The sequence below is a fragment of the Schistocerca americana genome, chromosome 2 (assembly GCF_021461395.2).
Source record: "Schistocerca americana isolate TAMUIC-IGC-003095 chromosome 2, iqSchAmer2.1, whole genome shotgun sequence".
Lineage (NCBI taxonomy): Eukaryota > Metazoa > Arthropoda > Insecta > Orthoptera > Acrididae > Schistocerca > Schistocerca americana.
Genome location: NC_060120.1, coordinates 858,465,514 through 858,479,173, shown reverse-complemented (window position 1 = coordinate 858,479,173; position 13,660 = coordinate 858,465,514). Strand labels below are relative to the sequence as shown.

Genomic DNA, 13,660 nt, shown 5'->3' with positions numbered 1-13,660 from the left:
TACCTCTTTTAGCTACAGTTTATTACGATAATCTATTTATAAATCTTTGTGCATGGCGTGTTTTTCTATGATCATTGTCTGTTGTGCTTAGATACTCGACTTTTCAGTAAGTAAACTTTGGCCTTGTATATAGGCCATCTTCAGCTGCGATTATGGATCTACCGTAGTATTTATTTGTGAGACTGTGGATGTACCTACTGCTGACCTAACACTGTTACATATTGTTTCCATTGCGATTATCTACATATTACCTATAAGGCTAGGTCTTGACCCCTATTTATTTATTCGTAAATTTTAATGTTTCTGTACTTACCTTCTTTGCTGGACATAAGAGATGTGTATTGTGAATTTGTTAGATCACTTAAATTGTAATTAACAGATGAAAAGTATCCTGCACACACACACACACACACACACACACACACACTTCTGTTTGAATCTGCATCGCATTTCACACAGGGCATGTGATGCAGCACGGGACACACAGTTATAAATTCAATTGTATGTCCATCGACAGAAGAAATGGCTTTATGTTGTGTAAAATCCATTACTAGATCCTAGTACAGTATTCTTTGTATGAGTAGATTTGCAAACATCTTTTTAAAGTATTGGAAATGATTGTGTCACCCATGTGTTACAGAATATCCAGCATAAAACTGTGTTTGAAGCTCAGTGGAGTTCACACACTTTCCTTATTGTGTCGACAGAAGATTGTTTGCATCGTATTCTCACTCTTCAAAAATATAAGAATATTTTCAACTCTAATGTAGCTTTATATGGAGTAAGTTCTAAAGGAATTACGTATCATCATGTGGTAAATTATTAGAGAGCTTGAACAATACAGGGGAGTTACACTTTGATCTAGCCTAGAACTAGAATTACCCTTAAAACTCCCGCAAAATACGTCGTAATTTGAAGTAGCACCACAGGTTTGCCTCTGACTAATTTCGAAATGTGCGATAGAATTGCTGAAGTCAAGATTCTTTTTATTTACCTTACTGACAGCATCTGTTAGTTAAATGTCTTAGGCGAAATCTAGTCATTTCACTTTTCCTCTTTCTCTCCGTCTAATCCTCAAGATTGATGATTTGGTGTAGGTGTGCCTATAAAAATGTTTCTTCGTTAGATGATACTTGCGGGGGTTAGTACAAGTAAGATACTCGTGGAATGAACGTTTAAGTCAAGCAGTGGGACTCATCTGAATAGCTTGATCACTGAGAGTATTGTCTGAGAGAAGTAACAGACTGGTTACATCTCAAAATCCCACACACACATTTAATCTCTCAGAAAGTTTCATATTGGTTAACTCTGTAACATATCCCCCATCTTCCTTTTTTCAAAAGCGTGACATTTGAATATAAAGCGAGTGATTCCATCCAACTTGACAGCATAAAGGAAACAAGCTGTATGACAGTGATGTTAGCCTTAAATACATACATTTCTACATTTTTTATTAAATTGTTGTTGTTAGAGGAACAATAAAATTTCTTTTGACTCAAAATACAGTACTGTGGTCTAATTGGATTTAAACACTTTGGAAGCTATGTTTATCTCTAATGACACACAGAAAAATTTATCTCAAATTCAAGTTGTTTGTCTGCCAAAACTGTGGGGGAGGTGCTTCTTACAAAGACACACCATTAATTACAAAGTAGTTTTTGGAAAGTGTCTGCAATTGTTAGATTAATTATTGTGGAAACTGTGATAATAGAGGACTCATCTCATTGGATGTTTAAGCAGTGTACGGTTCAAGGAAGTAGCAGATACATAACATAGGCTATGTGTGAGAATTTTTAAATAGAGTTTCAGAGCAACTATAGAAAGAAACTCTACCACAATCTGAACGAGCTAAGCTTAACAATAGTATTTATGTACCAAATAACAAAATGGACAATCATGACGTAAAATTTCCAATCAAACAACCATTTATTTTCGTTATTAAACATTATGATATGTTTCTCAGTAATCTGGGTTACAAATATTCTTTTAAGAGATTTACAGATTGTACAACATTACAACTAAAAGTGCTCATAAACAATATAAGTGTGAGTTGGGCACTCATACTTTTCGATTTATTTTTACAATGCATTAACCTCGCTCAATATCTTTTGGGGTTCTAACTCACATGTTTTACACAGTGCACAAGATTTGTGTGCTGTTGGTAATGCCCACTGCCGTAGTGAGTGCTGTTTAAAGCTGTCAGGCGTCATTTACTTAAATACTTTTAAGAAATCCTACCTTCAGAACTGCAAATGTGTTAGTATATACAATTTTAAGAGAGATATTAAGCTCGTGAATACCATGAAGATAAAAATCATAGATCAAATCACAAGATTTATCTGGAAGTTCACCGTTAAATTATAGTTATTCGACAAAAAATTGTCATAAATGGCTTCCTCTTTCATATCTTATTCCCCAAACGCTCGACAAATAAGTACACAAATATTAGAAACACTTTTATTAATATATTCTGCTGCAAGCAGGTTGATATCTAGTTAGTGAACTGACAGTACCAGTATTAGTATAAAATTCATTTTCAAAAATGAGACATAACAAAATTTATTGTGAAATTATGTCAAGGGATCACAGTATAAAATCTGTTTAGAAATATGAAACTTCAAAGGTTTGGTTATTAGAAAATAGAACAGATGTTTTCGTTTCAGGGAACTGATTTCATAATGCTTGTAAACTTTATGCAAATTTAAGCGATGTCAGTTTAAATCGAATTTGTGTAAAATATAAGTAACATGTTCATAGGAAAAGAAACTACAGTACAGGATTACTAATGTTTATAAAACGAAAATTCTTATAAAGAATTATGAAATACAATATATAGATACATATGCATAACTGCAACTATTGTGAATCAGTTACACAAGGCAGACTTACAGGAACAGCTACAGTAGACTTAACGCATCTGCATCACAACTCTGTAGCAGTACTAACTAAGGAGTATCTTTATGTGTATTTCCAGTCTCTTTGCAACCTATCGAGCTAGACCAGTGTTTGGACAAACACAAACTTTTTGGTACAATTTAAAATTCAGCAATTTATCCATCATTAGTTAGAAATTCTGTGAAAAAATTGAATGAATTTACTTTGTTGTATATAACACAAAGGTTTGGTTGTGATATATTAGCAGAAATAATGACAGTAATGATTACAGTTTATGAGATTCTCAGTGACTAATTACAGCAGTCAAGCAATAAGTTACTCAAGTTTTAGGTAAATGTTTGGTTCTGGACATCAACTTGAAACATGTTCCTTCTGTAGCATAATGTATAGTGTGTTAAAGAATAATAATTTCCTTAGACATTAACAGTGGATCAGTATGGACCTTGTACTAGTTACTTGAAGCACTTTAAAAAGCGTCTGGAATTTATGATACTGTTTGTCACTTTTTTTGTAATGTGAGTTATTGTGTTCAGATCATTAAATTTCACATATTAAGAAATAATATTTTACAAAAAATAGCAAAAACATTTTCACAAATATGATCGTGTAATAATGCTAAAACCTGCTAAGTTTTCACAGATTTTATAAGTGCTGGCAAAAGATTTGCAAGTAATGCAGTGCATACAGAACATGTTTACTCAACTGAGCAAGAAGAATACATGACTGGGAACAGTGTTAATTGACGCCATGGGCAACCTAAGCGGTAAGTGTAAGTAAATTAGTTTATGATCAAAGAACAGACTGGAATATTGAAATCTTCTCACAGCATAGTATCTATGTTTTCGCAATTATGAAGCAATGTTACACTGAAAATTTGATTATTCTTATTTTGAAATCTCACTGTTCATAAATGCATGTAATTTATGTCTGATGGTTCCATCGCAGAGCTGCAGTAATTCCTGTTCACAGTGCAGATGATATAACAAAATACATCGTTATGGACGCAAACTGTTGTAAACATCAGATGAGAGATCCACTGAATCAACACCTAAGGCGACGTTATGAGGACATACAGAAGTTCACTTCGTTAAGATACTGCTGCATTCAGTGCTGTTTCGCGTTTCTCTTCTACGTTATTTGTTTCAGACACTATAAATATAATTTTTGCCGTATTATTATTTATTTTGTGAGCGACAGGTACTCTCATTGTCTAACCATCAGAATTTCATGCTGAAAGGTTTTCGTTAGTATACACGTTCTATCTGTGAGAGGACATTAACTTCTTGTGTTGCGTAGTGATAGATATGACCGAACACACTTAAGGTGCAAAATACACAGATGTTATTCATATTCTACTTTCGTGTACAGGCGTCACGGAGTTCGTGCTAAGGTACATCGCCAATTTCTTTACGCTGTCAACAGAATTCAACTTTTTGAATAATTACAAAATGCTCCTCTTCATAACTATCCAACACAGTTTCCACAAGCAGCTATCATCAGAAGCACAATAAAGTTATTAGCATATACTAATGACGCTACTGTGCATAGTGCGAGGTAACGACAACGTGTTGTGTTTCAAGGGGATTGACAATTGTAGTTTGTTCTTCTAGATGTAACCCATGTAGAAACAAGTCTAAATAATTTATTTTTGGCTTGAAAAAATACCACTGTTCTCCTGTCTGAGGGAAACTCGTGGTGAGCTTAAATACAGGGTAATGGAAGAACAGATGTTATTGCTGCAATTTTAAATACTCACACGTAGAAACTATAATGAAAGATTATATACTAAAAGTATGTAGTATGAGTTTTGGATGTAGTTAGGATGATTAAAATATTCGATCTGTGGCAGTGACCTCGTAATATTGAAATGTGACGTATCTTTTAAAACAATGTAGTTCCGTTTAGCAATACCTTCGCTTCTATTAAAATAATCAACACTTCCATATTGGTCATATATTTCTGAATTGGCACACACGTTTAACAAACTACTCTTACATTGAGTTTTGCCTTAACATGTGCTAAACTATTTACATAACGAAGTCTGTCTACAAATAAACTTTAGTAATTTTCAACATTACTTTGTTCCCACGCATGTGGTACCTGCGGTATTAAGAACAGTTACAAATAACTTTTATGTACAGTGTTTTCTAAGTAGAGGCTATAATCTATTGTAGCATTGTTGATTGTCCTTCTGTTCAGCACTTACGAAAAGGTTGTCCATGCGCTCGCAAATGAGCATCAGAGAGAGAAAAGTAAATAAACCATTTTAGTTATAAGCACTGTGTTACATCTGCACTCGTTGTTTCAAGAGTTGACATCAGCACAGCAGGGAGAAGATGCTGAGGAGTACCAAGGCCCAGCAGACTGCATTTCCTGTGAATAGAGTTGGTGATTGTCATATATGTAACACACTTAAACATGGACAAATTATGGTCATTCAGGACTAGTACAAGATTTTATACTGCCATGCATTATACTTAAAGCTACTTTCATTGCTTCCATGGGAAGGTCGTACACTTAGCCGTTTGATTGGCAGAGTGATGGTTTGACATTGTTATGGGACATACATAAAAAGACTGTTTTGTTCCTTTGGTGGCGTAAGAAAAACTAGAAGGAAGCAAAACAAAAGAAAGTGGCATTACGGTTTAACGTGTTGTCAATTAAAAGTTCTTTAACAAAGGAAAAGGAATTAGGATCATGCATGAATTGGATATTAAACATATCACAACCACATTAAAGGAATCATTCTGTCATTTGAATTACGTAACTTGAGAAATTTTTTAAATGTTTAAGTTGATTTCCTCGTACAGATATTTAATCTGGTGTCCAGATCCAACAGCATGAAGTTTGAATTCATAGCTAGATTACAATATTTTAAGTGACTGACTCTGAAGTACAAATACATTTTGGCTACTTTCAGCATTCTCTCTGTGTTAATGTTAAATTATAACCTATTGTCTGTATTAGTGTGATGTTAATGTTCAACAAGCTATTGACTGAAAATTATTATTTAATTTTTCCTCCATCCTAGTTTAGTATTACGCACGCCGGCCGCTGTGGCCGAGCAGTTTTAGGCGCTTCAGTCCGCAAACGCGCTGCTGCTACGGTCGCCGGTTCGAATCCTGCCTCTTGCCTGGATGTGGGTGATGTCCTTACGTTAGTTAGGTTTAAGTAGTTCTAAGTCTAGGGGACTGATGACCTCAGATGTTAAGCCCCATAGTGCTAAGAGCCATTTGAACCATTTTTTCTTACGCACATTTTGGTTATTGTTATGTCGATTTGGAGTCTGGGAGGGTCCAGTGTGCAAGGAGCAAAAATGTAAATGATGTTTAATTACAATTGTCCCGTATTCTGACAAGAAATAATAATGGTGAAAACTAAAAAAAGTTTTATAAGGATATGATCGGAAATAAAAAGACCTTGGGTTATGACCTACAGGTCTTTCTTCACCAGTAATTTCTGAACGAGAAATTAATATCAGTAATCGTTAACCCTACCACTGCGGAAATAAATTTGCTGTACGTTATAGACGATGGGAAAACATACCATTTTCTGTACCTGGTATGACGGCACATAATTGAAACGTATAATGAACGATGTATTGCTCCAGAAGACGCAGTATTATTGTCTCAGCGTCAAATTCACCTTGGTGGTTAAGGGGAGTTTTAAGGTTGTTGGAATATAGAATGTACATGGGACCAAATCCACAACCAGTTGGGTGTGTTCACCTGTGTTTCTGATACTGCGACAAGGAGCACTGAAGGACGTATAAGATAGCAAACATCAGATGGCAGATGGTACGCCTCCTGCGGCGTCAATAGACGGACAGCTATTATAACACTCGATCATCGAAATATCACCAAAACTGTGAAACTTCGTTTTTAGTTTTGGTAAAGACTATGTTCTCTAACACGAAAACATTCTTTTAAATCCCCTAGTACTTAATTCTAGCCTCGATAAAAATCGCATGGACGCTGGTTTTACTCATTAGAAGAGCTCGTTGTTTTACTACTTTAAAAAACCATTAGGTGACGTGCACATCCGTCCCAGGCTCAATTCTTCATCTAATCAGTCTCATTTTCAGTTCAATCCAAGCTGCCATCACTTGAAACAGCAGTGTTGAGCTCTTCACTACCCACCTAAATTTAAAATAACTGGGCATTTGGCGAACAAGGCATTGTAATGGAACTACATCATTACTATGATATTTTGAAGATTCAGACGTAATGGGCAGACGAAAGGGTTCACTTAAATGCATAACGTGACGTAACAGGTAAATAATGCTTTGCACAGAAGAAAAACGTTATTATTTGATCATCGAAAAGAGGAGAAATGGTGGCGTAAAGTTCCTGATTAACAAGACTTTGCTTCAGTGAGGTCGACTGAATAATAGACTTCTCTGCAGTGTGTCATGGAGTGAGCAAATGCGGCACTGACGGGCCAATTAGTTCGGCGACCCCATAGGCGGTGTTCGAGAGGATAAGACCATGCGACTCCTTTCTCTCGTTATAGGTCACAATCGTGACACCACAAACAACCAACACTGTCAAAATATAACCTGAAGATAGCACTCTCATACACTGCGAGAAAATGGACCTCTGTGCACAGGGAATAAAATCATTTTCGATTAGTCTGCTGAATGAACATCTTGGGGGTCCATCTAACAACTGAGGCTTTCACTACTGGTATTTGAGTCTCTGGCGAATTTTGTTTTATAGGCATTAAGCTTTGGTCTACGCTGTGATTTCATTCGTAGATCACGGTGGCTCACGAAAGTCGACATCGCGCACTGATGTCTCGCTGCAATCCGCAACGACCAATGGGAGGCGTTCCTGGAGATACTCCCTGTGTCAGCACTGCAGCGCCATCACATAGAGTTCTATATAGAGGCGAGCACAGAGTCACTCTGTCCCAGTTGGTGATCTCTGATGAAGCAGCCAATATCATCTAGTTAGATTACGACTGTTACTCAAGTTTCAGATGGATCTGTGCTTTTGTAAATGATGAACTTGTACGTATAATTGTGTGCAGAAGGTGATTTTTTACTGTCAAAGACAGATGGAAGTGTTCGACACTCTCCTGGACTATTTAAAGTTAAATGTTTCAAATGGCTCTGAGCACTATGGGACTTAACGTCTGAGATCATCAGTCCCCCAGAACTTAGAACTACTTAAACCTAACTAACCTAAGGACATCACACACATCCATGCCCGATTCAGGATTCGAACCTGCTACCGTAGCGGTTCCGCGGTTCCAGACTATATGCCTAGAACCGCTAGGCCACCCCGGCCGGCTACATAAAGTCAAGTACGTCTTTTTATCCTCCTTGTAATAAAGTTAATTGCTGTCTCAGGTGTTGTAGCCCGATAAGCCATCTCCCTGGCAATCAAAGAACCTTCAGATATGACCGGACGACTGTAATTTCGTCAAGTCATAACACATATTTCTCTGATTAATGAGTCGTCTTCCAATACTTGGGAAATCACCAGGGGCTAAAACGACTCAGAATGCAGCTGCAATCTCCAACAACGTCCGCAACATACGTCGGCGCGGTTGCGCGACCTCAGCCATCGGTCTCATGACGTCACGAACCAAACGCTGCGTGCATACGTATGAACAGCTCGGATTGCTGAGCTTGTTTGAGGTTGTAACTACTTTCTGAGCCATTATGGCCTCTGACGATGTCTCCAGCATTAGAAACCGAAACCTCGGGCTGAGAAATACGTCTTGGATCACTGCCTAATGCCCACTGAACAAAATTCACAAGTGACCTAGTTGTCCCAAAACTAACAGTGATATACGACCCCTTCTTGAATGCCTGTTTATGTCGCTGATAGTAGACTCCTCGCAGCCCTGGTTGCACTGTTTACGAAGTGACTCGGCACACCTGCATATCAAAAACAATGCTTTTATCAGGGACACGTTTGGCCTCTAATCTGAAGGCCAGCATACAGGAACACGTTACATACATTCCACCGGAAATGCTGCGAGCTTTACGATGCAGCGTCTCGTCGGTTCTTTGGTGGTGACATTGAACAAACTGTGTAAGCATTGGTTAATAATATCAACAGAATGACTTTCTCCCTTCTTTGCACCTTTCTAATCCACGTCCTGTTCATAATCAACTACATATGGAAATATTTATATACCTCTTTCTTGCGTTCACAGCGCCAGATTTCCACCTGGTGGCCAAAATTGGAACTAATTGTTTTTCAACGCAAATCGGTTCCGCATTAAAGCATTAGTATATCTATCAAGCATCACTACCGTACGACAATTACAGCCCACACTGGACCTCTGTCTGCAGCTATACTTCAATTACAACGCCCTGGTATATTAACAGTCAGTGTTAAAATTACGAACGGAGGCATTCCATACACCGTGGCCTACACACCTTAGGAAGGACAAGGAACGGGTGTTCGGACCTCATGAGGTGTTACATGAGGAAGCCACAGTTGCTTCCGCCTGGTGATCGGGAGATGTGGCGCTTCCCCATACATGAAAATGAAATTAATTACCAGTCTTTTCTGTTGGAAAAGATCAACATAGGGAACCTTCTTCCGCAATGTATTACTGCATCTATCTAGTATAATACCGTAAAATGTCCCTTACGCGAAGTTGCATCTGGAGGGCTACGTTACATTAACTGAAAGAGCAAACCCTATCAATCTGCAATCGATGTTCCAGTAGTTGTTCAAGTAGGGGCCTCCTTGCCTCCCATCTTCTGCAATTGCCTCGTTATTGTCATTGGAATTTATCTTCATAGTTTGCAAATCCTAACATGCTATTTTAATCAGTGAAATTCAGTGTGCCTTTTGGAATGCTTCTACATTCACCACAATAATGTTCCAAGTTTTTAAAAATTGGGATGCCAACTTTCTGAGCCATTATGGCCTCTGACGATGTCTCCAGCATTAGAAACCGAAACCTCGGGCTGAGAAATACGTCTTGGATCACTGCCTAATGCCCGCTGAACAAAATTAACAAGTGACCTAGTTGTCCCAAAACTAACAGCTATATACGACCCCTTCTTGAAAGCCTGTTATGTCGCTGACAGTAGACTCCTCGCAGCATTGGTTGCACTGTTTACGAAGTGACTCGGCACACCTGCAGACAGGCACACGTACCTCTGGCGCTGCTGGTCGGTCTCGGCTTGGCGGGCGAGCTCTCCTCCTCGTCGAGGAAGTAGTAGGTCGCGTTGAAGCCAGTGCCGTCCAGCCGGTCGTTCGAGCGGAAAGTCAGCCTGAAGAATTTGCGGTCAGACTCGATGTCGAACTCCTTCAGCTGGCCGCAGTATCTCGAGTACTTTCGGTCGCGCGCCATGAAGTTGGAGAACTCGACGTAATCGCTGGCGGAAGATGCTTCGCACCTGCAACAGTGCAGTTAGTGAGATGAAACGAATGGCATAGTATGTACATAACTAATCGTTCAGCGTCACCACTGTATGGAAGAAGAATTCTGCACAAAGTAATGCACGATGTGTTCTACCGATTTATGACCTACTAACTGTACCCGACGACACATTATTGTGACACTGTGTGGTTGGACGAAAAAGAAAGAAATGTGTATGAGAACTGGATATTTGTCCTAATCTCCTTCTGCCCCCCCCCCCCTCCTCGTATCTGTCCATTCCTCCTCTCCCTCTCTTTATCATCTCATCCTCCTTCCCCCCTATCACCTCCTCCCCCTCTCTCTGTCCATCTTCCCCACCCTCTTATAGCGTCCCCAGTGCTATATTACGAAAAGACTTAAGAAACAGTATTTATAAAGAAGAGACATTTAAAAATTGAATAATATATTTTTATCATGTAGCCGTAAAATAATAATTTCCCTGTGTAAGTTTCGAGTGCAAAGAAATATAACAAAATTATCTAAAGAGACGACAAGATACGCTCTTTTGTTAATTTTTAGTCGTCTTCACTTCTTACCTTGTCTTGGTTGTGTGTAGACGGACATCTTGCAAGTGCTGGCAAATGTAAGCATATTTGTACGAATAAGCAGATAATATGTTGATTTAATATCATTGTTCACTTTTAATTTGTAAGCGGTGATCCCGATTTCATGTCCGCCTTCCTTGAATTAACCTGCAGTCAAGTAATTTACAGTTCAACAATCGCAGCGGCCGATGCAGCCAACGGCGCCATTACGTGGCGATATTAACTTATAAAACATTAGCAGAAGCGAAAAAACTAGCTCACTATTAACGTAATACACATTTATCTCCACAGCCGCACGAAGTTGCAGAAAATACGTAGCTTTAAGATTCTTATTTTCACTACCATAGCCGACAGCCAGAGCCAGGACTCCGACTACGAGGCAATGGTTAACGGAGGTAAGAAAAAATACTGTCGCGCATGTGTGGGCCGCAATTGTAATTAATAACTAAAGATCTTTTCCTTTAAAGTGAGCTGACTAGCCGAGGAAATTAATATGAAAAGCTTATTACATTGTTCAGCTTATATGCTCCTGTTTTAAGATTCAGCGAGTCTAACATTCATTAACGTAACAAATAATTTAAGATTAATACTGTTAAAAAAGAGAACTTCACAAAAGCATGTAATCGTAAATCAAAATTGAATGAAATATCATTTTTATCAAGGCCCAACACGTAAGTCGGCAACAATCAAAATAATAATAATATATTAAATTACGACGGCCGACGGACGCGAGACCTTCTATATCCATCTCTTCCTAACCCCTCTCTCTGCCCATCTCCCTTTTCCTCCTACGTCCATTTCCCCCAGCCCTCTCTCGATCTCTCGCCCCCCCCCCCCCTTCTGACGTCTAGCTTGTTTATTGTTATTGGCAATTGCGATTCTGTCGTACTATTCTAACCACAAGTCGATAAGCCAGAAACACAACTTTACTGTTTTCTGTGAAAGCTGTCTGCGAGGAGGAAAACAAAACAGCACATTTTGTGTATACAATTTATGTTTAAAAATAGCCCGCCCCGATAGCTGAGTGATCAGCGTGACGGATTGCCGTCCTACCGGCCCGGGTTCTGTTCCCGGCTGGGTCGAGGATTTTATCCGCTCAGGGACTGGGTGTTGTGTTGTCTTGATCATCATTTCATCCCCATCCGACGCGCAGGTCGCCCAGTGTGGCGTCGAATGTAATAAGACCTGCACCAAGGCGCCGGACCTGCCCACTAGGGGGCCCCCGGCCAATGACGCCGAACTCTAATTACCATTTCCTTGTTTAAAATACAGACAATTAGAAAGATTATTTATGGGAGAAACAATTTCTCTGATTAGTTTTTCTACATCCATCGTGTGGTTGTGGATGCGGGACGGGAGCTGATCCATAGCTCGTAGAACAAGCATATCATGAGCTGTAATTATTCCTAAAGCAAGCGTCTAAAGTGGCTGCCTGAATAATACAAAGTGTTAGAAGGAATTATGGGTCTTGGTATCCTTTTTCTAACAATTTATTCAGTGGTTTAAATATCCCACTATCATAGTTAAAACTGGCAGCGACAAAGGAAACACAACTGCACATTATTAAGACAAAGCACAGCACATCGTTTTCTTCTAATAGTTAAATGTTATTAGCTAAAATCTCGAAAAGTTCTTGATCAACTTCCAGAATGAGATTTTCACTCTGCAGCGGAGTGTGCGCTGATATGAAACTTCCTGGCAGATTAAAACTGTGTGCCGGACCGAGATTCGAACTCGGGACCTTTGCCTTTCGCGGGCAAGTGCTCTACCAACTGAGCTACCCAAGCACGACTCACGTCCCGTTCTCACAGCTTTACTTCTGCCAGTACCTCGTCTCCTACATTCCAAACTTTACAGAAGCTCTCCTGCGAACCTTGCAGAACTAGCACCCATGAAAGAAAGGATATTCCGGAGACATGGCCTAGCCACAGCCTTGGGGATGTTTCCAGAATGAGATTTTCACTCTGCGGCGGAGTGTGCGCTGATATGAAACTTCCTGGCAGATTAAAACTGTGTGCCGGACCGAGACTCGAACTCGGGACCTTTGCCTTTCGCGGACAAGTGCTCTACTTACTTCAAATTTTAAACGACACTTTATTATACACTGAGAGAGACAGAGACTAGATACTGTTGAAACTACAATGTGCAGGCTTTCTTTTTAAAAAAAATCGTCTACGAGAAAGAAAATGCTCTTCTGTGCTCTAGTCAATATATACAAGTATATAAAACCTAGAACCCGTCTGAACGTGCTTTGGATTATCACGTAATACACTCCTGGAAATGGAAAAAAGAACACATTGACACCAGTGTGTCAGACCCACCATACTTGCTCCGGACACTGCGAGAGGGCTGTACAAGCAATGATCACACGCACGGCACAGCGGACACACCAGGAACCGCGGTGTTGGCCGTCGAATGGCGCTAGCTGCGCAGCATTTGTGCACCGCCGCCGTCAGTGTCAGCCAGTTTGCCGTGGCATACGGAGCTCCATCGCAGTCTTTAACACTGGTAGCATGCCGCGACAGCGTGGACGTGAACCGTATGTGCAGTTGGCGGACTTTGAGCGAGGGCGTACAGTGGGCATGCGGGAGGCCGGGTGGACGTACCGCCGAATTGCTCAACACGTGGGGCGTGAGGTCTCCACAGTACATCGATGTTGTCGCCAGTGGTCGGCGGAAGGTGCACGTGCCCGTCGACCTGGGACCGGACCGCAGCGACGCACGGATGCACGCCAAGACCGTAGGATCCTACGCAGTGCCGTAGGGGACCGCACCGCCACTTCCCAGCAAATTAGGGACACTGTTGCTCCTGGGGTATCGGCGAGGACC

The 13,660-nt window shown here is 40.0% G+C and overlaps 1 protein-coding gene across 1 annotated transcript in view; it reads right to left on the bottom strand.

The window, feature by feature from the left end:
* Positions 1–1,973: 1,973 nt before the first annotated feature.
* Positions 1,974–13,660, bottom strand: part of LOC124594489 (suppressor of lurcher protein 1-like) — a 207,058-nt gene continuing 195,371 nt past the window's right edge. Inside the window, exons 5-6 of the mRNA XM_047132864.1 lie at positions 10,023–10,264; positions 1,974–5,268 (exon numbers count right to left, since the gene is read on the bottom strand). Of these exons, the coding sequence (XP_046988820.1) occupies positions 5,213–5,268; positions 10,023–10,264 (298 nt within the window). The 3' untranslated portion in view covers positions 1,974–5,212. The remainder of the gene's footprint in view (positions 5,269–10,022; positions 10,265–13,660) is intronic.